Source organism: Chenopodium quinoa, unplaced genomic scaffold (assembly GCF_001683475.1).
Source record: "Chenopodium quinoa cultivar QQ74 unplaced genomic scaffold, ASM168347v1, whole genome shotgun sequence".
Classification (NCBI taxonomy): Eukaryota; Viridiplantae; Streptophyta; class Magnoliopsida; order Caryophyllales; family Amaranthaceae; genus Chenopodium; species Chenopodium quinoa.
The window spans coordinates 3,342,019-3,365,972 of NW_018745286.1; the positions used below are offsets into that span (position 1 = coordinate 3,342,019).

At 40.7% G+C, this 23,954-nt stretch overlaps 1 protein-coding gene and 1 long non-coding RNA gene across 3 annotated transcripts; both read left to right on the top strand.

The window, feature by feature from the left end:
• The first annotated feature begins 1,219 nt into the window (after positions 1-1,219).
• Positions 1,220-16,063, top strand: LOC110712050 (acetyl-coenzyme A carboxylase carboxyl transferase subunit beta, chloroplastic-like). Its single transcript, XM_021890475.1, has 5 exons — positions 1,220-1,316; positions 1,549-1,706; positions 2,137-2,251; positions 15,756-15,806; positions 15,891-16,063. The coding sequence occupies exons 1-5, from the start codon at positions 1,220-1,222 to the stop codon at positions 16,061-16,063; spliced, it is 594 nt and encodes a 197-aa protein (XP_021746167.1).
• Positions 16,064-19,938: 3,875 nt separating this feature from the next.
• LOC110711989 lies at positions 19,939-23,070 on the top strand. 2 transcript variants are annotated; one of them, XR_002509474.1, is made up of 3 exons: positions 19,939-20,952; positions 21,843-22,211; positions 22,735-23,070. It is a non-coding gene; the product is annotated as an uncharacterized LOC110711989 (long non-coding RNA). The 2 variants fall into 2 exon arrangements; XR_002509473.1 differs by having other exon boundaries at positions 21,843-23,070.
• Positions 23,071-23,954: the final 884 nt, after the last annotated feature.

Here is a 23,954-nt window from a genome sequence, read left to right on the forward strand (position 1 = left end):
TAGTTTCAATAGGAAGGTTAATTTATAAATGGTTAAGTCAAGATTCGAGAGATGCGATTTAATACCGGTAGATTAATTCTGTGATTGTAATACGTAGCGAAAGCCCTTTATGATCTGATTAATCTATGCATTGATGATTGATTATTATGTTCTTACCCTGGAATATTGTTTATTGGTGAACCTATACCCTAGGCTTTTTATTATTGCTTTCCTCCCTTATTCAACTTGCTTTAGTTTAATTATTAGTTTAATTCTCATTAAAAACAATTTGGTTACTTGATAATTTAGATTATTTTAATTAATTAGGAATAGAAAGACTTGTTTCCCTGTGGATTCGACCCTACTTCCCTATCTATTTTAGTTAGTGGTTCTAGGAATTACTTTTGATTAGGTGATACGACTTTAGCCTATCAAAGTTTGGCGCCGTTGCCAAGGAAACGGTTTTATTTTTATTTCTGATTATTATTGTAGTCTAGACTATTTTTCTTTAGTCTTAGAGAACGCAAGTTCTTTGGGACAGTTCTCATACTTGTTCGTTTAGTTTTGTGTTTATGCCCAGGAGTTCTAGATCATGTTACATCCCATTCGATCCTGAAATCGAACGTTCTTTTCATAAGCAGAAGAAACTTTTTAGACAGGTACGAGCTACTTCGGGGGTACTACACCTTTGGAACCCCATCTGATTCTAGCGATACAGAAGTTTCTTTAGAACTAGAACCAGAGATGATGGCTCAACCACCTCGTAAGCTCAGCGATTATTCGCAGCCGTCCTTGGCAGACTTTCCACACCTTGCCCCCGCACCAAATCTCGAGGGAGTACAATTCGAGATTAAACCCCAGTTTATCACTATGATCGAAAGGAAGCAATGTAGCGGAACTAAGGGTGAAGATCCAAATCTTCACACCTTGGATTTTTGCCATTAGACAAGCTGGGGTCACGCAGGACCAAATCAGGGAGATTCTTTTTCCCCTTTCTTTATGTGGTAAAGCTAAATTATGGTATAATGGATTGAATAGAACTGCACTTGGTATTAATGACTGGGAAAATCTTGTTTTGAATTTCTATAACAAATATTACCCTGTAGAGAAAACAACTTTGATAAGGAGTAAGATCCTAAATTTTTCCCAAGAAGCAGATGAATATTTATATGAAGCTTGGGAAAGATTTAAGGATTTGCAGAGAGAATGCCCCCATCATGGGCTAGCACAGTAGCAGATAATGCAAGCTTTCTACAACGGGCTTGGATATAATTCAAGAATAATTTTGGACTCTGTAGCTTACGGAAGATTTATGAATTTAGATGTGAATATAGCGAGTAATGTTGATAAAGAGATGGCTAGCTATTCCTAATTCCCAATATGGGAATCCAAAAGGATTTGCAAATAAGGGAAAGTACCAAGTTGATTCTATATCCTTTTTGCAAGCACAATTGACTGCTATCAGCTAGAATCTAGACAATATTAATAATTCTAATTCATCTTCCGTTGCTAATGTTTCTGCTATTGGTACTAATTCTACAATAAATTGTGAAAATTGTGGTCTTGTAGGTCATATGGCTCAAGAATGCACCAGTTCGCTTGAGAAGATTAATTCTTTTCAAACCTATAAACAAACTAGTCCATACTCTAACAGCTACAATGCAGGGTTGAGAAATAACCAAAATATGTCGTACAATAGTATGAATGCGCCTAACCCCCCACCACAGGTACAACAACCGCAGTAGAGATACTATCAACCTCCACATCAGAGACCACAACAGACTGTTCCTACTCCTTCTGATTTTGGCTTAGCAGAAATCAGAACGATGTTAGTTGATATGCAGAAACAGATGCAGAGTAAGGATGCACAAATTGATTCGATTCTAGATCATAATAAAATCATGGACAATCAAATTGCGCAACTTTCCTCTGCTCTACAAACTAGCAAGGAGCCCTACCACCGCAGCCAGTACAACCTACAGATCACGTGAATGCAATTACCCTGATAAGTGGTTCGAAATACGATGGGCCTTCTATGCCCAAAGATGATGAACCTATCATTACAAATATTGCTAATCCTGATTCTGTTATACCAAAATTGTCACTAGCCCTACAGGGCTCCAGAGTAAAACTAACTATTCTGATGATACATTGCAGGGTATAACTCCAAAGAAGGATAAAAATCAAGACAAGAATGGAGATGTACAAAAACCAGTTATCAAACTACCATTTCCAAATAGACATCTTAAGAGTAAGCTAGATAAGCAGTTTGGTAAATTTATGGAGGTTGTCAAGAATTTGCAGGTGACAGGCTAAAGTCGTATCACCTAATCAAAAGTAGTTCCTAAGTCTCTAGCTAAAGTAGATAGGGAAGTAGGGTCGAATCCACAGGGAAACAATGTTCTTTTACTCCTAATCAACTATTATAATCTAAATTATCAAGTAACCAATTTGTATTGTGAGAATTAAACTAACAATTAAACTAAGCAAATTAAATAAGGGGATAATCAATAATAAAAGGCCTAGGGTATAAGTTCACCAATAAATAATATTCCAGGGTAAAACATAACAATCAATCATCAATGCATAAATTAATTAGATTATAAAGGGCTTTCGCTACGTATTATAATCACAAAATTAACCTACCGGTATTAAATCGCATCTCTCGAATCTTGACTTAACCATTTATAGATTAACATGCTTATTGAAACTAAGCCTAAACATTAATTCTCATCTCTCGAATCTCGAATCAATATTGCATAACTTATACAATTAAATCTGGACAAATCTAATTGCATAGCATTAAATCAATCAATAGGAAATTAATTAATCATTAATAATCAACAACAATAATTTACCCCTTCAATTATTCATGGATCCCCATAACCCTAGAAATAAATCTACTCACTCATAATCAAATCTAAGCTAAACAAAATAATAAAAAAAACATAATTAACCAAAGCAATTAAATTACTGAAAATAAAAAGGAAAGAAATCGTTACCAAATTAAATGGAAAGGATGAATTGCATAAATCAAAGAATGTAGAGTGAACAAGATTATCAAGAACAAAGCTTAAGCAAAAATCTGGAAATTAATCTAATGAAAAACATAATCGTCGGTCTAAAAAACGTCATACAATTTAAGCAACTCAAAGTATTTATACTAAGCTCCTAATACTAATTAAAGAAAAAGCATAAAACAAATTAATTCCTAATGAAAACACGCGCCCGATCGGGCGAGGCACCGCCCGGTCGGGTGCGCGTCCGGGCGAAGCTCGCCCTTTACTATCTCCCTCGCCCGGTCGGGCGCGCCTTTGGGCGAAGCCCTGCCCGATCGGGCGAGCTCCCGGGCAATGGATTACTTCAACTCTTTTGGGCTAGTTTTCTTGGCCCAATAAGATTTCATCCTTGGGTCTTGAATTACGGTCCAATGCCCGAGCTCTTCTTTTCTTCACCGAGCCCTTAATCACCGGGTTGATTTCTCTAACGCTGCCCTGGGCTCCGGAATATGATCATAGTAACGCGTTTCGCTCCAATGCTCGCGGTGGCTCAAATAAGTACGGGGAAATGCTCCAAAACTGCAATTTCCTGTAAAATAATACCACGACTACGAAAACGCTAGAAAACATATATTAGTAATAAAAGTGTCTCTAAAGAGCCAAAAATACTCCTAACTATGACCAAGGGACGGGGATAAAATACTACATAAAATGAACATATCAGCAGGTAATGGTTCCTTTCATAAAATTAATTACTCAAGTTCCTGCATATTCTAAATTTATGAAAGAAATCTTGACCATGAAGAGATCTATTAGTGAGGTAGAGACAGTTGCTTTTACTGAAGAATGTAGTGCTATATTACAGAATAAATCTCCACCTAAACTAAAAGATCCGGGTAGTTTTTCTATTCCTTGTCACATTGGTAATCTGATGATTGATAAAGCTTTATGTGATTTGGGTGCTAGTGTAAGTGTCATGCCATTATTTGTGAGCTCTAGATTATATATGGGAAAGCTACCAATATTACTCTGCAAATGACCGATCGTTCTGTTAAATAATACCCCTTAGGTGTTTAGAGGATGTTCCTGTTAGAGTAGGTAAATTTTATATACCTGTTGATTTTGTTGTTCTTGATATGGAGGAAGATTCACAAATTCCGATTATTTTGGGTAGACCATTCCTTCATACTACAGGGGCAATAATAGATGTGAATAGTGGTAAACTTACATTATGTGTAAGGGATGAAAATATTACGTTTAATCTACATAATGCCCCTAAAAGCCCCATTCTAGAGGAAAAATGCTTTAGTATCGGTGTGGTTGATGTAAATAATTTCTCTAATAAGCCCCAAGCTCTCGTTAGAGATCCCTTGGAGCCGGTATCTTGTGTTGCATCTTCCGCAGGAAAAACTACTACATGGAAAGATGAAGTGGATGGTATAGAAAGAGCTCTAAATTGTGTAGGGCTTGGGTTTGAAGATGAACAAGTGGAGAAAAATGAACAAGTTGCGAAAATTGAGCTCGTAGTCAAAGTCCCACCCGATCGGGTGGCATTTGCTCAATCAAGCAAAATTACGAAGAAATCCAAGGCCAAAGAGAAATCTCGAGCAGCTAATAGCAAGAAACCACCTGTCTTATATCAAGAACCGGCTACGATTGGTGCAGTTGAATTACTTCACCTAATCGATTCCATCCCATCTTAATTGACATTTGGGGTAAGATGTGTAGGGTTTCGTAGTGACCCGACACTACGCGGAAGGAAACCCCCCAAGACCCGCCCCTTAATTAAAGCAATTAACAAGCATAATAAACTTAATCAAGCAAGACTAAGAACAAGAATTATACCTTTGTTGCGTGCTTCGCTCCCGAAGAGCTCTTACTTAAAAATCCCGAAATTACGAGATCTCCGACAGATCGTACCCTCGACCCGACCCGAGCGTCCCAAGTCTTGAAGGTTAGTCAAGACCCGGACAAACAAAACTATGAGTTTTACGAATCAAAGGTTTACTCTAATTACAAGAGTTGCCTTTTTAATTCCACTCAAGATTGTGTCTTCCCAATACCCATGCCTTTGGTATTTACAGGGAAGAGCACCCTTGATTTTCAATCTCCCATCAATGTGGGAGAGTTGGTAAAATCAACAATTTATTTGATTCCAAATTAAATAAATAATCAACTTAATCACATTGCGACAAGTGGCACAATCACGTGCTTGAGTGATGGCCAAGGCTAGGTGGGGGGGACCATTTGCCTTGCTCCCCAAGGCCCTTGATTTGGTCCCCACAAGCAAGCACAAAATCAGGTCAAGGAGGGCTGGCTAGCTGCCAGCTAGCGTGCCAGCTAGCGCTGCCAGCTAGCACTGCCTTGCTGCCCAGCATCCTAGCTAGCCAGTGCGTGCTGGTGCTGGGTTGTGCTGGTGCTGGGCTGTGCTGGTGCTGGTGCTTTGTGCTAGCGCCTAGCGCTGCTAGCACAACGTGCTGGCGCTGGCCCCAGCAGCCCACGCACTTGCTAGCAATGCACATCCTACGCACCATACGCATCTGCCTCGCTGCACCTCTCGCACACGCACATGCCTCGCACCATACGCACCTACCTCGCACCACGCACTAGCCTCGCACCACGCATCAGCCTCGCACACACTCACCAGCCTCACACCACGCATCCTCTAGCAGGCTGGGTGCGTAGCGATGCTGGGCTGCTGTGCGTGGCCTAGCAATGTGCTGGCGCCCAGGCCCTCGCACACGCATGGTGTGCTGCTTGGTGCTGCCATGCGAAGGCTAGCACGCAAGCCAGCACGCATGCTGCTCCGATGCAAGGCAAGCACCCATGCTAGACTTGGTTCTAGCGATGGTGCTGCCATGCTAGGCACGCACGCACGCCAGCACCTAGTGCCAGCAATGGTGTGCCTGGTGCTTGCGATGGGCTGCCGGGTGCTCCTGGTGCGCCTAGTGCTTGCGACAGGCTGCCAGGTGCTCCTGGTGCGCCTAGTGCTTGCGATAGGCTGCTAGATGCTCCTGGTGCGCCTAGGGCTTGCGAGGTGCATGCTAGCTCGAACTAGCCTAGCATCCACATGGTTAGACCATTGTGGTGCTACGGCTACGCTCGTACTTGTTGCTTGTGATTTTGCGACGCTCGGCCTCGACGCCCTAGGTTCGATATCCGACGTCTGTATTCGTAAAACTCTGTCGACTCATTAAATCCTTTCGGATTAATTCGTCGTCTCGGATCGGTGATTCGATTGGGTTCGACCCGAAGGGTTCAGTTAAGATTAAGATATAATATCAATTGTACCTTGATATTACTGATCGGAAGCGGCCTCCACCTAGGCATTCCGATCACTTGATCTTACTGAAGAATTAACTCTGTAATAATTCTGAACCCTCTATCGGAAGAATACACTTGTTGGAAGGATACAATTCCTTTCAATCTCCCACTTGTCCTTCCGAACAAGTGTGCATACAGTGTATAGCCCATTTCCTATGTCTCTTAATGTTTCTTCGTGAACTATAAGGTAAGATTCATCGTCATCCTTATTATGTTCAGAAGTGTTTCTCGATCTCCGAGTTCGACTGTCAATAAGCAGATGATTTCTAAAATCCATCTGAGCACGGCCATGCATTTTCACAGTCTCGCTCTTCGAGCGGCTTTGTAAACAACAAAACATTTTCCCTATTGTTAATAGGGGAACAATCCCAGTCTTGCATTGTAAGTTCCTCTTACTAAGAGGACTTAGTCTTTCGAGTGTTTCCGTTATGATCCCCAGTTACGGTAGACGTTAGGAAACATCAAAGAGTCTAGTACTCAAACAAGAAAACTTCACAATACTCATGGTCGGAGGAAACAGGTTCCGATAGTTATAATGAGAAATGTACTTATGACAATTTTGAAATTTCTTAAAGTACTCTCATAGGTCTTATCCAGTACAGTTCCAAACTGTACCTGTGCAAATGGTTTATGACTGTCACGTCCTCGCAGCACAAGAAACAGTGTTGTAAATCATACTACACACTAATCTATGGCGGTCATCAATCGTCCATCTGTTAGATGACCTCGATTAGGGACAATTTTCGATTTAAATATTCAATGTTCACTTAACAGGTGTTTCTTTATCCAAGACATGGTCTTGATACCCTGTTTTGAATATTTCCGTAAATCGAATGGACTCATTATTTAATTCTAAACCACAATTAAATAGCAATGGAGTGAATGATATTTTTGCACAAAATTAATTACTCCATAAATGAATGGTTTCATTACAGTGTCTTACATTAAACATCATATTTAATTAAAACACATGTACAGGGAATTTCAAAGCCAGTCTCCAACATGCTTGATTCCCATTGCCTCAATGTGCTTGTTGTGTTTCACCTGAGGCAGCGGTTTAGTCAAAGGATCGGCCACATTATCATCTGTGCCAATCTTACAAATTCTGATTTCACCTTCGGATTTCCATTCCCTTATCATGTGAAATCGCCTTTGCACGTGTTTGACCTTCTGGTGTTCTCTCGGCTCCCTGGCCTGAGCGATAGCTCCATTGTTATCACAATAGAGGTCTAGCGGCCCCTTGATTGAGGGTACAACACCAAGTTCGCTGATGAACTTGCGAATCCAAACAACTTCCTTGGCAGCTTCTGAAGCGGACAAGTACTTGGCTTCGGTTGTAGAGTCTGCAGTGGTGCTCTACTTGGCACTCTTCTAGCTAAACGCTCCTCCATTTAGGAAAAATATGTACCCTGACTGTGACTTGAAGTCGTCTCTGTCAGTCTGGAAGCTAGCGTCGGTGTAACCTTCAACAACCAGTTCTTTACGGCCTCCATACACCAGGAATTTATCCTTGTTCCTTTTCAGGTACTTTAGGATATTCTTGGCCGCAGTCCAATGCGCCTCTCCGGGGTTCGATTGGTATCGGCTCGTTGCACTCAAGGCATACGATACATCTAGCCTTGTACATATCATGGCATACATGATCGATCCGATCAGTGAAGCATATGGGATCTGATTCATTCTTTCTCGCTCAACAGGTGTCTGTGGACACTGTTTCTTGCTGAGAGTTATGCCATGGGACATGGGTAAATGCCCTCTCTTGGCATTCTCCATGTTGAATCGAGCCAGTACCTTATCAATGTAAGTACTCTGGCTTAATCCAATCATCCTTTTAGATCTATCTCTGTAGATCTTGATGCTCAATATGTACAGTGCCTCTCCTAAGTCCTTCATTGAAAAGCACTTTCCCAATCAGCCCTTTACGGACTCCAGTAATTTTGTGTTGTTTCCAATAAGAAGTATGTCATCAACATACAGGACTAGGAATGCAATATCACTCCCACTGACCTTCTTGTATACACAAGATTCATCTGGATTCTTGATAAAACCAAACTTGCTAATGGCTTTATCAAATTGCAGATTCCAACTCCTACTGGCTTGCTTTAGTCCATAAATGGACTTCTTAAGCTTGCAAACCTTTCCAGCGTTGCCTGGATCGACAAAACCTTCAGGCTGTGTCATATACATAGTTTCTTCCAAAATTCCATTTAGGAAGGCGGTTTTGACATCCATCTGCCATATTTCATAATCGTAATATGCAGCAATCGCTAGGATGATCCGGACGGATTTTAGCATTGCAACTGGTGAAAAAGTTTCATCATAGTCAATCCCGTGGATTTGTCTATAGCCTTTTTGCCACCAGTCTAGATTTGTATATCGATACATTTCCATCCTTGTTTGTCTTCACTTTGAAGATCCATTTGCAACCAATGGGTGTATAACCCTCGGGCAAATTCACCAAGTCCCAGACTTGGTTTTCAGACATGGAGTCCATCTCGGATCTCATGGCCTCTTGCCATTTTGTAGAGTCGGGGCTCGTCATAGCTTGCTTGTATGTCGCTGGCTCATCACCATCCATGACTAGGATGTCCTGATCATCGGTTAAGACAATACCAAGGTATCTGTCTGGTTGAGATCTTTGCCGTTGCGACCTACGAAGGGTAATCGGTTGAGCATTTTCGTTGTCAGTTTGATTCTGACCAAGCTTCTTAGATGCTTCTAAAGCATCTAGATTGTCAGTTTTATTAGGTTGACATTGTTGCTCGTCCTCTCGAACTTCGTCGAGTTCAATTTTCCTCCCACTTGTCATTTTGGAAAGGTGATCCTTCTCCGAAAAGACACCATCACGAGCAACAAAGACTTTGTTCTCGGATTTATTGTAAAAGTAATACCCTTTGGTTTCTTTTGGATATCCCACAAAGAAACACTTATCCGATTTGGGGTGAAGTTTGTCCGAAATTAATCGCTTGACATATGCTTCGCATCCCTAAATCTTGAGAAAAGACAACCTAGGAGGTTTCTTAGTCCATAATTCATATGGAGTCTTTTCAACAGCTTTTGACGGAGCTCTGTTTAGTGTTAGTGCTGCAGTTTGTAGCGCATGGCCCCAGAAAGAGATAGGGAGTTCACTAAGACCCATCATTGATCGAACCATGGTTCGATTCCTCCGTTCGGACACTCCGTTCCATTGAGGAGTTCCGGGAGGTGTCAACTCTGAAAGAATACCATTTTCTTTCAAGTGATCGTCGAATTCATGGCTCAAATATTCTCCACCTCGATCCGATCGAAGTGCTTTAATTTTCTCGCCAAGTTGATTTTTAACTTCTTTCTGAAAGTTTTTGAATTTCTCAAAGGATTCAGATTTATTCGACATTAAGTAGATATAGCCATATCTACTAAAATCGTCGGTGAAAGTGATGAAATATGGTAACCTTGTCTTGCGGGTGTACTCATTGGTCCACATACATCCGTGTGTATTAGACCTAATAAGTCACTTGCCCTTTCTCCCAACTTGGAGAATGGCTGTTTTATCATCTTGCCTAATAGACATCCTTCGCAATTTTCAAACGACTCTAAGTCGAATGAGTCAAGAACACCTCCTTGAAGAAGTTTCTTGATGCGTTTGATGTTAATATGGCCAAAACGACAATGCCACAAGTAGGTTTGATTCGACTCGATGGTCTTAGTTCATTTGGTATCAATCCTTTGTCTAATCATATGTAAAACATGCGATTTCCATTGAACATATATTTGCAAGACAATTTTGAAATAACTATTGTCAAAGTCTTACATGCAAAATAACTAGGTGTCCAACACCAAGGATCATAGTATGTTCAAAAGCATGATGAAAAACTAAGATTAGTTTTAATTACATCTCAAAGACAAAATAGTGCATGCAAGCACAACCGAAAAACCATCTTCGTCGTCCACTTGTCCATGCACCAACACTTGATAAGCTTCTCACTTGGTCCCTGAAAAAGGCAACAAAGTGAGTCATACTTGGTATCTAATACCTATGATAAGCTTAATTCACAAGTGTTTAGGAAGATACCTGAGGTAGATGCTCCATTCCTCTCTTCCTCTTCTCGAAAGAGCTTGCATTCTCTTTTGAAGTGGCCTTGCCCACCACAATAGAAGCAACGCATCTTAACCTTGAAATCCCTCCTTCTTGACGGTCTTTTGGTTGCCCCAAAAGAGTTGGCTCGGTGAAGTAGCTCCACCACATTCTTCAAAGAATGTGTCTCCTTCGTTTCAGAAATATATGCCCTTAGTGCATCATATCATGAGTGGAGTGAAGTGAGCATAATATGACCAGCCATTCCATCTTCTAGTAGAATTTCGAGGAGTTCCATGTGCTTGAAGAGCTTAGTCATTCTTGCCACATGGGGTCAGAGGGGCATACCCGGTCTCAACTTGGTGTTGCAGACTGTAGACCAAAGATGGTACCTCTCTTTCACAAGACAACCTTGATCCAATGGCTTCACATTCATGTCTGTAAGTGACCTAGTCACTTCAAACAAGAGTCCATCATTGTTGTCATTGAAACTCTTAGAGAATCTCACACCGACAACATCCCTTAGTCCTCCAAGGAACAAGTCCGGAAAAAAGAATGGAAGTTTTTCTTTCCATTCTTCCGGGATGGAGTTAGCCATGAGTTGTGACACTAATTTGCAATCTTTTGACCATGCACAATAAGTTTCGTCACTCAAGTGTTTCTTGGTACAGAGGGTTGGGAGGGAAGTATCCAGAACATACTCCTTGGAACAACTCCGGAGAGTTCTCCTGAGTTCTTCTTCCCATTCTTCAAGGTTTGTTAAGTTAAGCTTGATAGCTAACTTTTTGGGGAGTTCCGGGCACACATGGTTGTTATTTGAGTTACTTGCAGACATTATTCTACAATTGAAAGAATTTGAAATGAAAAACCATTCATATAACCAATAAGTTGAAATTAAAAAGCGTTCATGCATATATTCAATCTTATTGAGCATTTTATCCACACATTTAAAATTGTCCCTTTTAGGCGAGAATAAAATGGTTCGAGATCCCAAAGATCAAGAAATAGTTAAGCATGCTTTGGCTTGTCTTAATCATTAAATATTTTAAGGTAAGCAATCCAATTGCTAATGGCTCCAAGCTACTCTCGGTTTGATAAAATGTCGCATCTAATGCATCCTTGACATTTTATCTCTTTTGCCACGACATCTAAGGACTCCTTACTGATATCGTTGAGCTTAACCAAGACAACTTGTATACCTAGTATACCTTACGTTCCTAGGGAAGTAGTGATGTATCGCTTTGGCGTAGTCCATCACGTACGCGCATTAGTTCGGTAAGTGTTGTTCTTGGAACGACAAATTTTAGCTCAATATTATTAAGGGACCTAGGGTTTCTATGTTGGTTGATTTAAGTGAACTTAACTAATCGTCGCAACATATAGAAATCCTAGACATGCATCTAGCAATCATATATAATAACAAAATATATAAAGTATAAAAATAGATGCATTTGGCAACTAGCATGACCTCATGAAATCTTCAATTTCCATGGGTCTTCATCTTGGCTCGTCTTCATCGAAACGCCGTCTTAAGACATCTTGGCCAAAATAAAATAAACTAGCTAGAACGACTAAGATTAATCTAATAGTACAAAAATACTTAACGGTTCGCAGACCGTATTTAGATTTACAAAAATACATAACGGAACGCAGTCCGTATTTTCTATCCTAGTCGGGCCCCACTAGTTGCCATTTTCAATAACCTATTTTAAAAACAATCTTCCATTCACCCATTCACTATTTGTGAATGGCCCATGCAATTTTAAGAAATACATAATTAAACATACAAAACTAGTAACTAACTTAGGTGGTTAATCCGATTAACGCGCCTAATTAAAACTAGTCAAAGTTGTTTAATCCATTATTTCTAAAAGCAAAATGCTCACGCAATTAATTAAGCTCCCACTAAATTCCGCACCCATACTTAATTAATCCGATTAATTAAGTCGGCATAACCCATCATTTGTCAAAATCAAAAATTTTGCAAAAGCCGAAAAAACCGAGGTCTAACCTCGTTAAAATAATTACGTAAATAATAAAAAACGGCAAAATTTTCGCAAAATTGTATAGCTCAAAATCAAGCAAAAATCCCACACAAGTGCTTAGTGGGTGCGCACCATGGCTACTAGGCAGCCTATGCCTTGTGCTGTGGTGCGTGATGCTAGCATGCTGCGCCCAGCACAGCAAGCCACGCTGCTAGCACCAGCAGCCTGCCAGGCATGCTACGCATGCTGGCTAGCAAGCTGGCGCCTACAAGCAAGTGGTGCGCTGGGCTGGTGCTTGCTGCCATGCTGCCCAGCAGCATCCCCTCGCAAGCCAGCCCCCTGCCACTGCTCCATGCACATCAGCCCCAAGCCTCCCCGCCACACAAAAGTGCACAGCATCACCATGGCACACCCCTGTGCGCACCATAGGCAGCCACATGTGGGCTGCTAGGCAGCCCGGCTAGCCTTGGTAGCGCTTGGGTGTTTTTGCCTTGATTTGCGTGTCATTTCTCGGAATTTAATTCTAATTTGTGTGTGACAAAATTAATTCTAAATTACATTTTAGAATTGATTTGAGGAAAAATAAAATAAAGTAAAACTTAAATAAACTTATTTTTATTGGTACACAAGCCTAAATTATCCAAAAATTCCAATTTGTGTATGACAAAATTAATTCTAAATTACATTTTAGAATTGATTTAAGGAAAAATAAAATAAAGTAAAACTTAAATAAACTTATTTTTATTGGTGCACAAGCCTAAATTATCCAAAAAAAATTTATTTTGAACAAAATTAGGTCTTTCTTTATGCTTAAAATAAAATGAGCTATGTCCATAATTAATCTTGCCAATATGCAAATTAATAATGGATTTGACAAATGGGAGATGGAAAAATAAACTAATCATCTAATGAAAAATTTTCCAACTTTCATACTTGTGTAAAATACCAAGATTACATCTTCCAATATGAAGATTAATCAAATTTTACTCACAAGTATTTGAACTTGATGGATTTTAATCAACCAAACATGAAAAATCCAAACTTTGTTCAATATGGAATTTAGGGTTAGGGTTCCAATCATTTAAACCTTTAAAGATTAGAACTTTAACATTATAGGAACTTAAAATTACAAGTTCACAACAAGCTTTCACATTTTATTGCAATTTATTTGCAAAATTTGTGAAAAACAAGTTTATGTGAAAAATGGTATATCAACTTAAGCACTAATAAAAACTCCATTATTATGCTTAAGGATATTTTTAAAACCAGTAGATTAGTGATGCAAATGTGCATTTAATCTAACCTTGTAATGCTTGCATTAATCAAGGCATAAAAAGAATTAAAATTTTCGTTGAAAAACGAAAAACCCCAGAAAAAATGGGTTTCTGGTTCGAATTTGGCTTCTGGACAGCCCTCGAAGATTTGAATCTGTTCCAAAATGTTGATTTCACCCAAAAATCACTATTTTTGAGCCAAAATCTGGGTTCGACAGCCAAATCGAGAATAATACCGAGTTTTAAAATTAATTAAAACGAGCATCTAATCTAATTAGAAGAACATGAACCAGAAAAAAACAAATTCTTTTAAAACACCTTAATTAATAAGTAATTGCAAAAATTAAAAGGAGCATGGCTCCGATACCGCTGTAGGGTTTCGTAGTGACCAGACACTACGCGGAAGGAAACCCCCCAAGACCCGCCCCTTAATTAAAGCAATTAACAAGCATAATAAACTTAATCAAGCAAGACTAAGAACAAGAATTATACCTTTGTTGCGTGCTTCGCTCCCGAAGAGCTCTTACTTCAAAATCCCGAAACTACGAGATCTCCGACGGATCGTACCCTCGACCCGACCCGAGCGTCCCAAGTCTTGAAGGTTAGTCAAGACCCGGACAAACAAAACTATGAGTTTTACGAATCAAAGGTTTACTCTAATTACAAGAGTTGCCTTTTTAATTCCACTCAAGGTTGTGTCTTCCCAATACCCATGCCTTTGGTATTTATAGGGAAGAGCACCCTTGATTTCCAATCTCCCATCAATGTGGGAGAGTTGGTAACATCAACAATTTATTTAATTCCAAATTAAATAAATAATCAACTTAATCACATTGCGACAAGTGGCACAATCACATGCTTGAGTGATGGCCAAGGCTAGGTGGGGGGACCATTTGCCTTGCTCCCCAAGGCCCTTGATTTGGTCCCCACAAGCAAGCACAAAATCGGGTCAAGGAGGGCTGGCTGGCTGCCAGCTAGCACTGCCTTGCTGCCCAGCATCCCAGCTAGCCAGTGCGTGCTGGTGCTGGGCTGTGATGGTGTTGGTGCTTTGTGCTAGCGCCTAGCGCTGCTAGCACAACGTGCTGGCACTGGCCCCAGCAGCCCACGCACTAGCTAGCAATGCACATCCCACGCACCACACGCATCTGCCTCGCTGCACCTCTCGCACACGCACATGCCTCGTACCATACGCACCTGCCTCGCACCACGCATCAGCCTCGCACACACTCACCAGCCTCGCACCACGCATCCCCTAGCAGGCTGGGTGTGTAGCGATGCTGGGCTGCTGTGCGTGGCCTAGCAATGTGCTAGCGCCCAGGCACTCGCACACGCATGGTGTGCTGCTTGGTGCTGCCATGCGAAGGCTAGCACGCAAGCCAGCACGCATGTGCTTCGATGCTAGGCAAGCACCCATGCTAGTACTTGGTGCTAGCGATGGTGCTGCCATGCTAGGCACGCACGCACGCCAGCACCTAGTGCCAGCGATGGTGCGCCTGGTGCTTGCGATGGGCTGCCGGGTGCTCCTGGTGCGCCTAGTGCTTGCGACAAGCTGCCAGGTGCTCCTGGTGCGCCTAGTGCTTGCGATAGGCTGCCAGGTGCTCCTGGTGCGCCTAGTGCTTGCGAGGTGCATGCTAGCTAGCTCGAACTAGCCTAGCATCCACATGGTTAGACCATTGTGGTGCTACGGCTACGCTCGTACTTGTCGCTTGTGATTTTGCGACGCTCGGCCTCGACGCCCTAGGATCGATATCCGATGTCTGTATTCGTAAAACTCTATCGACTCATTAAATCCTTTCGGATTAATTCGTCGTCTCGGATCGGTGATTCGATTGGGTTCGACCCGTTAAGATTAAGCTGTAATATCAATTGTACCTTGATATTACTGATCGGAAGCGGCCTCCACCTAGGCATTCCGATCACTTGATCTTACTGAAGAATTAACTTTGTAATAATTCTGAACCCTCTATCGGAAGAATACACTTGTTGGAAGGACACCATTCCTTTCAAGATGGTCGTGCAGGACCTAGATAAACCAGCGCTTACCAATCCAATTTTTTTGGCCTTTTCATTAGGATTGGTTCTTATGTGTATATCTTTATTCTATATTCTAGCAAACTCCCATTTTGTAGCTTCTGCACAGATAGAATCGAACTTCTGATTGATCCTGGTACTTGGAATCCTATGGAAGAAGGTATGGTCTTTATGGATCCTATCGAATTTCATTCGGAGGAGGAAGCTTATAAAGATCGTATTGATTCTTATCAAATAAATACAGGTTTAACTGAAGCTGTTCAAACAGGTATAGGTCAACTAAACGGTATTCATGTAGCAATTGGTGTTATGGATTTTCAGTTTATGGGAGGCAGTATGGGATTCGTAGTAGGGGAAAAGATCACCCGATTGATTGAGTATGCTGCTAATAAATTACTCCCCCTTATCTACAAGTAAAAGGAGTTCGAATGGGTATTGGTTGGGTTCGAAGCGTTATGAGTGGATCTTACTTTTTCTTACATTTTTTCGTGGCAACCCGTACTTTCTTGTTTTTTAGAATAGTTTTTCCCTTATTTTTATCTTTTAAGAGGAAGAGAGGAGGGAATTTAATGTGTTTTAGAGTATTGTGTACAGGTTGGAGAAAAAGAGTTAGCCTAATTTTGAAGAGAAAAAGAAAAAAATTTGGACTCACAATTCTATGGCGCGCCCGACCGGGCGCGAGAGGAAGCAAACTTGACACCTGAATCTCGCCCGACCGGGCGCGAGAGAAAGAATGATTGTGGTCTATAAATCGCCCAACCGGGCGCAAGAAGAAGTTAATTTTGAGCTGCATTTTCGCCCGACCGGGCGTGAGGAAAATGAGCAGAAAGGATTCAAAATCGCCCGACCGGGCGAAATGGCGCCCGACCGGGCGCGAGAGGAAGCAAATACGAAGAGTACATTTCGCCCGACCGGGCGAAAGGCCGCCCGAACGGGCACGCCTATTTTCCACGGACTCCGACACTTTTCTCTCTCTTCTTTATCCTTTCTTCTTCTTTCTTTCTTCATTCTTTCTCTTTCCACCATTGTTTTTCTCTCTAAAAACCTCAATTTTCTCTATCTTCTCTCTTAGATCTCTCCTCCAATTCTAAGCCAAAATCAAAATTTTTTACATCCTCTTACTCCTCTCTTCATTCTCTACATCCCTATACCAATTTGGTTCGATTTTGAGCAAAGTTATTTGACGACCCATATTCAAGATGACCACAAAGAGGGCAAGGAGTCAAAGTGGCCGTGGTTCGGGGTCGAGTACTTCATATGACCCGAATTTGCAACTAGAACAATGGCCAACGATTAGGATTACAACCTCAACGCAACGTCAACGTCTCATCAACCTATACGAACGTGAGGTAACTCCCTCTCGGTGGTTACACCGAGATACTCTTGAAACTTTGGGATTGTTTGAACATGTTAGGAGGTTTATAAACGACATCGGAATGCGAAAATTTGTTGATATGTATTATCCGACTTATCGTGAAATTATGTGTGAATTTTTGTCATCTTCAAATGTTGTTCAAACAAATAATGGACCAATTATGCATTTTAGGTTGAACAATAGGAATATTAGTTTAACATATGTTGAATTTGCCAAATTGTTTGATCTTGATCCCCACCCCACTACTCAATGGCATGAAGACTATAAGGCCGATGATATATATCTTGCTTTATCGGGCAAACCTTGCCCGAATTCACAACATGCTAGCGCCCTTCCTTTCCGCCACCCCGTCCCTAAAATCTTCCAAAGGTTTTCGGGGACTTGTTTTCTAGCTCATCATGAACCCCACAACGCCCAAACCAACGAGCTAGCTATCCTAGGTCACTATGTGTATGGGTACGGGAAATTGAACATTGCTCGGTATATTATTACCCATTTGAGTAGGCACGCCAATGCCTGTAGTAACAATGCCAAGACCCCTATCCATTGTGGCGGCCTAATCACTAGGATAGCGATTAAGAAGGCGGGGTTTAGTGAGTCTTGATATGAGGGATAGACCAACTGTGGGGGGGGGGATACACTTATGAACTTGCCGTACTTTCAATTTTTGAACTGGGTTAAGCCCAACCGTAGCAATGTTCTAGAGTGGCTTGTCAGGGTAGGGAAGGATTACACACCCGTTTTCCCTCTTCCTAACCCCGAGCTGACAGTCTTTCCCCCTGAGCAAGAGTCTTACACTTATGATATTCTACTTGCCCATGCCTAGGGCCTGGCACAGCCTCGACCGTGTGTCCCATCACCACCACAACCACACTTTGAGGCACCACCACCCCTTGTGCCTCAGCCACCCCCACACCAGCCAGACCCCGAGACCATTTGGGACCTTCAGGCCATAGGTCGCGTAGACCAGGCCCAGGGAGACCTTAGGAGGATGGTGAGCTCTCTTGATTAGAGGTTAGGATACATTGAGAGGAACCAGGGTAAGGCCCTTTTTCCCATGTATGATGACTATGCTTGTCGAGGTGCTATCCCCGACGATGTTGTTTACTCCTACTGGTACCAGCCACCACCCCAGGGATATGTGGATCCCACCTCACATGACATTTACACTGACTATTCCGCATCTGCTTGCTATGGCCGAGACTTTCCTTTTGGGGGGATGGGGGGAATGTTAACCCTAACTATTTTGGTTCTAGTACTTCTGGTGGTGCAGGTGGTAGTGGGGGAGGTGCGATGGATGAGGATGGTGATGATTAGCCATGCTGGGCTAATTCCCGAGTCAATGAGGACATTGTCTGATTTTGGCTTGGGGGAGATTTTTGGATTGAGGTATCTTTATTCTCTCTCTCTTTTTGTTTTTGTGTGTATAGTTTAGTTTTATTGCTTTCTAGGTTAGATTTTATTGGTTTGAAAAAAGCAAAAATACGATCTAATGAATGATAAATCATGCTTCCCTGTGCCCCATACATGAAAATTGTTTTGATTCTTGGTATATGATGGTGAGTATTGTGGATAGGTTAGCCATGATTTGATGTTTGATTGCTTGGATGACTTAACATGAGTCAATTTTGCCCAACTACTTGTGAATATAGTGCTTGACTAGTTTATTTGGTTAGGAATGTGTGTTAGTTCCTGGTATGTCAATGAAGTTGAGTATTGGTTTATAACTTTAAGTAATGTTTGTATGACTCGTTATTATGCACATTGAGGAGGACAAAGGCATTTGTTCTTTTAGGTGGCCTTCAGACGATTTTAGATACATTTGTTCCTTTCTTGCTACCCATGTTGTTGCTTGTTTCCTTTTATTGTTTATTTAGCCACATTACAAGCCGATAGTTGCCCCATTGTTTACTAGTCCCAAGCTTGGCTTGGGGGAGCTAATAGTGAGTGAGGTGAGGGAGTTGTAATGTGCACATAATTTGCACAATTTTGGGTGGATTTGAGAAGTTTTTATTTGTTCTTATTTTTGAGGATTGGAAAAACTCGGGGTGACATTCGGCGATTTGGCTCTCCAGCATAATTATAGTACTACTACTACTACTATTCTATGAAATATTAAAAAAAAAAAGAAAAAAAAAATCCCAGCCCCCTCCCTCTCCCCCTCCCCCTTCCAGGCGCCCACAACCTATCTCCGAAGTCGGCATCGACGACCCATCCCCCACCCACGACGCCCCCACCCCACCCCTTCCTTTCCCCATTCCCGATTCCCCACCCCAACATCACCCCTCCCCTTCTCCCCTGCTGAAAACGACTCCCCTCACCAGTCCCCCTGCCGAAAATGGCTCCCTTCCCCTATTCCATCGTGAGTTGACCCCCCTGAAACCCATTCTCGATTCCAGTTAGGGTTTCGTTCAGGTGGGTTTAAGGGTTGGGGGGTCGACTCACGGTGGGGAAGGGGAAGGAGGGGTCGACTAATGATGGGGGACAGTGGAAGGGAGCCGTTTCCGGCAGGGGGACGGGGGAGGGGAGCCATTTCCGCCATGGGGAGAAGGGGAGGGGGTGGTGTCGGAATGGGGAAATGAAGGGGTGGGGTGGGGGACAGGTCGTCGGTGCTGGCGCCGAGGATAGGTTGTGGTCCCTAGTCACCGGTGGGCTTAAGGGGGAAGATGGTTGGACTTTTTTTACTTCATATAATTATATTTAATACATTGTAAAAAAATTAATGAAATATTTCAATTAAAAAATGACTTGTTTAGCAGGTTTCATTTTCATGTCACTTGACCTATTTAAAGTAGATATCCTATAAAGGTTATCTCATTTAGAGTTAACTGAAAGGTTGACTTGTTTTGAGCAAACCGAGGAAAGGTTGACTTATTTTCCTAATTTAAATTCCTAACAATTTGATGTATTTCTTGTACATTTTATCTTATTATTATTATTATTATTATTATTATTATTATTATTTTCCTAATTTAAAACCCACAATCCTTCTTCTCTTCGCTCAAATTCTGCCAGTCGAAGCTTCTAGAGCAGTGTGAAGAGGGGTACGAATCAGGTGCTCCACGCATCAAACAACTGTGAAACTCCATGGTGGAAGACCCTTTTCGGTAAAATCGATTTCAAAGAGAGAAACGAGTGTGAGGAGAGAGAAATGGCTGCTTGTCTTCAAGATTCGAAGGAGAAGTGTGGGCAATTTTCCAAGGGGAAGTGTTATGGCCCGTTTGGGTCGGCACGGATTGTTGATAGAAAGATAAAGTTGAGAAAAAAGGAGGTGGGTGAGTTGATTTCTTGGGTCTCGGGTTTGAGTCTTTTGAATGGGAATTTTGGGTTGAATTGTTGGCTGGTAATTATGGGGTTGCTTTCCGAGTTGAATTTGAGCTATGAAGTTATTAATATTAGAGGTTCCGAGCTATTGGGAGATAGAAGTCAACCCAATTGATGTTACTTGTATTACATTTTTAATTTAAATTATTATGGAGTATGGATAACTAGAAAGGGAAATTATGTACACGAGATTTATCCTAGGTGTTGTGCATAAAGCCATAAAGAGCAATGATGATAGAACTTGACTTATCTCATATTTTGGGTTGAAACTTACTTGGTGGTGAAGATGAATTTTATCTGGTTTGTACTTGGAAACATTGTTAAAGATATGAGTAGTTTTCCAGGTGTGTAAGTGACATTATCAGCATATTCTATTTTCTAAGTATTGTCAATTTTGCTTTAATTTTTTTCTTTTCCTGTTTTCTTTGCAATTTATATATCCGAATAGTTAGATTGGTAGGCTGAATTATGTTCTTTAGGTTATCCATGGGCATGATGTGTGCAGATTATTAAAATTTGAATCTTAGTAGATTGATGCATAGCAAGGTCTCATGGTGGTATTTGAGAATTATAGATATGACAATATCAGCCCCTGGTGATGCTAAAGGTAACAACAATATCTTTTCTGATGGCATTCTTTCTTTGGGAATGGTCATAAAAATGAGATACTTCCTCTGTTCCCCTAATAATGCAACAATTACCATTTTATAAGATTTCACAAATAGTGCAACATTACCATGCATTACCTTATGTGCACAAACTTGCTCTCCATCTCTGTCCTCATCTTAAATTCCGTATCTTGCCCCCTTGTTGCAATATTAGGGGAATGGAGGAAGTAGAATGTATACTATCTCATTTAACCCATTGGTTTTTTATTTTATATTACATGCAAGGGGTAGTGTCCTTACGGTTTATTGTGTTTTACTTTGACCTTATGCTAAAGTTCTAGCTTGTTGAAAACATTGCAGCCACTGCTTTGAGGATATATAGGCAGAAAAAACGTGATGGTGTTGTACTGTGATTAAAGACTGTGAAATCTGTTAAATGGTGGCTTCTAAGGGACTAAAGCTTTTGGTTGTGAAAGAATTGACTAGGGATCATCGGCCAGGGAGGGATGATAAGAAGTCCCAAGTTGAAAATGCTGGTGGTTATACTATTGAGTGGAATGGAACTCCTCATATTAATGTGTGTCTTGGTAGTTCTTGGTGATGTGCCTTTCAAAAGGTTATAAAGAAAACTGTGTTCTGTAGCATTGTGCCATTGTCTCTTTGATGAACTCTGTGTGTGTAGTGGGGGAGGGAGGGGGACTTTGTTCACTCGTCTTCACTGTGACATTTAGAAGTTTCTTGTTATAAGTTTTGGTTGAGTACTTCAGTGTGTATTTATTTCAAATGTTCAATAATAAATGTGTGTCCTGTGCAAGTGTGCATTAAATTTTTTTCATATTTCCCTAAAAATTTGTTAAATGGTTATGTATTTGTTTCCCATTGGTTTCAGGTATGGTGATATAGCTGCTCCATAGATTACAGGTTGGCAAGTCCTGAATGACAATGACAAATATCTTATAACTGCATCTGATGGTGTTTTTGAGGGGCTAGACTCAAAGGATGTCTGTGATTTGTTGTGGGAAGTGCAGAATGGTGACCTATTCTAGCCTGCTGAGATTCTTTAGCTGATTACATAATAAGCACAACCTCTCTAAAATGGTAAGTATGCTACTCGTATTTATTAAGGAATTTGATTTAAATCTTGGAAATCCGGTCAAGCAACCAAAGCCGGGGACCTAGGTGAGAATAGTGAAAGAAAGAGAAGAAGTGGGGTAGAGTAATTGGAAGACTCATTAGGCTCATTCCCTGAAGATTGCAGGTTCGTATCCTGCCCCCGCCTAAGAACTCTTTTTTCATTTTAGGTAGTATGATAGGAGAATAGAGAATCAGTGGAGATGCAAATATATGTTGTGCATAATTTTGTCTCCTTTGATCCTGCAATCTTTTATCTCTATCTCTGTTTGAATATGTCTAAGATTTAAGTATGAAACATAACTAGATAATTAACATGAGAAAGTGTTAATTATTACCTACTGAGAAAGTATGGCCAGTGTATTGATTTATTGAGTTGGCTTCTCAATATTAGAATCATTACAGGTCCTCTTAAAGATTTTTTCAACCTTGTAATTAAAAATAATTGGGCTTACATGTCTTGGTTTTGGAGCTTTCATTGAATTTCTCCGTGTAGCAATTTATTTATTTATTTATTTTTTTAGCATGGTGGTTGCTTCCTGTTCACCTATGCATTTGCCAATTTGTAACTTCTGACAATTTTTCTGACCTATTTTGCTAAAAAATTTATAAGTATAGTGAGATTTACCCATTGCATTGTAATGAACCAGACCAGCCAAGCCAAGTCTCCTGTGATCGTCACATGTCAGAAAAAGAAAGAAGGAAGGCCGATACCATGGCACCATCACACTAGCAGGTCAGGAGTGCAAAACAAGACCAGGGCAACTCTAATTACTAGTTGTTCAAGAAGATAAGGACAACCACCAAAACGTTTTTGCTACTTATGTATTTATAAGAAAGAAGGATGAGAGATTAAGGTAGGCAATTGTTGAGAGAGAGTATCCTAGGAGAGTAGTGGGCTAAACCCACCAAAGAGACTTGCTTCCTAAAGCAGCTACTTGTATAAACCCTGTTCCTGAAAATCAAGGTACAACCCCTTGCTTTAATATGCTCTACTGTGTAAATGTATTTGTTATGCTGTTTCATTACATTCATATGTTGAGTTGTTGACCATTGTGCAACCCTTCTTTTGGTCAACATTTTTATCGATTCATTTGTAGCATGATTTGTCTTTACCATGGGCTTTTGTCAATGTTTTAGCTGATGAAGTTCCCATCTGTCTTGTTCAGCTGAAACTTGCTTATCTAATTGTGGCAAAGTTTGACAGGTTATTGGTAAGTAATTGGATCACGACTTTATTTTCTCTTAAGAGTACCCACCAGTTTATATTAAAAGCCAAATTTGTCTTTGAACAAAGTAGTAAGGGGTTTAAAAGTGCACATTTATTAAGGAATAAGTTTGAAAATAATTACATATCCTAAAAGGAATATAGGTATTTTGTTTTCTTCAAGTTATGGGGGCTTATGCTGACTTTGTATTTCACTTTCTTGTTGCGAGGATTGCCTTTTTTTAATAATATCTTCTCATTGTCATCGTAATTTCCCTTCTAAACTCTTGCAAACTTGTCTTTAATTACTTGTCTTTTATTGATGTTCCTTGCAGGTCTTTTTGAAAAGAAACTTGAATTTGTACAATTGACTATGCTCATGATTTAGGGAAGTAAGCTCAAATCCACAGGGAAACAAAGTTTTTTTATTTTTAATAAATTATTATGATCGAAATTATCAAGAAACGAGTATCTTTGTGAGAAATATACTACGACAATAATTAAACTAAGGGAACAATAAATAATAAAAGGCCTAGGGTCACAGGTTCACTAATAATTAAAACTCCGAAATAAAACATAACAATCAATTATCAATGCATAAATTAACCAGATTATAAAGGGCTTTAACTACGTATTATAATCACAGAATTAACCTATCGGTAT

What these genes read in the sequence shown, in the direction of transcription:
- LOC110712050 (XM_021890475.1), top strand. Translation starts at nt 1,220, where the DNA reads ATGCAAGCTTTCTACAACGGGCTTGGATATAATTCAAGAATAATTTTG. An exon ending in TTTAGATGTGAATATAGCGA is followed by an intron (nt 1,317 to 1,548) that starts GTAATGTTGATA and finishes GTGGTCTTGTAG; the next exon opens with GTCATATGGCTCAAGAATGC. An exon ending in TAAGCTAGATAAGCAGTTTG is followed by an intron (nt 2,252 to 15,755) that starts GTAAATTTATGG and finishes GCTTCTGCACAG; the next exon opens with ATAGAATCGAACTTCTGATT.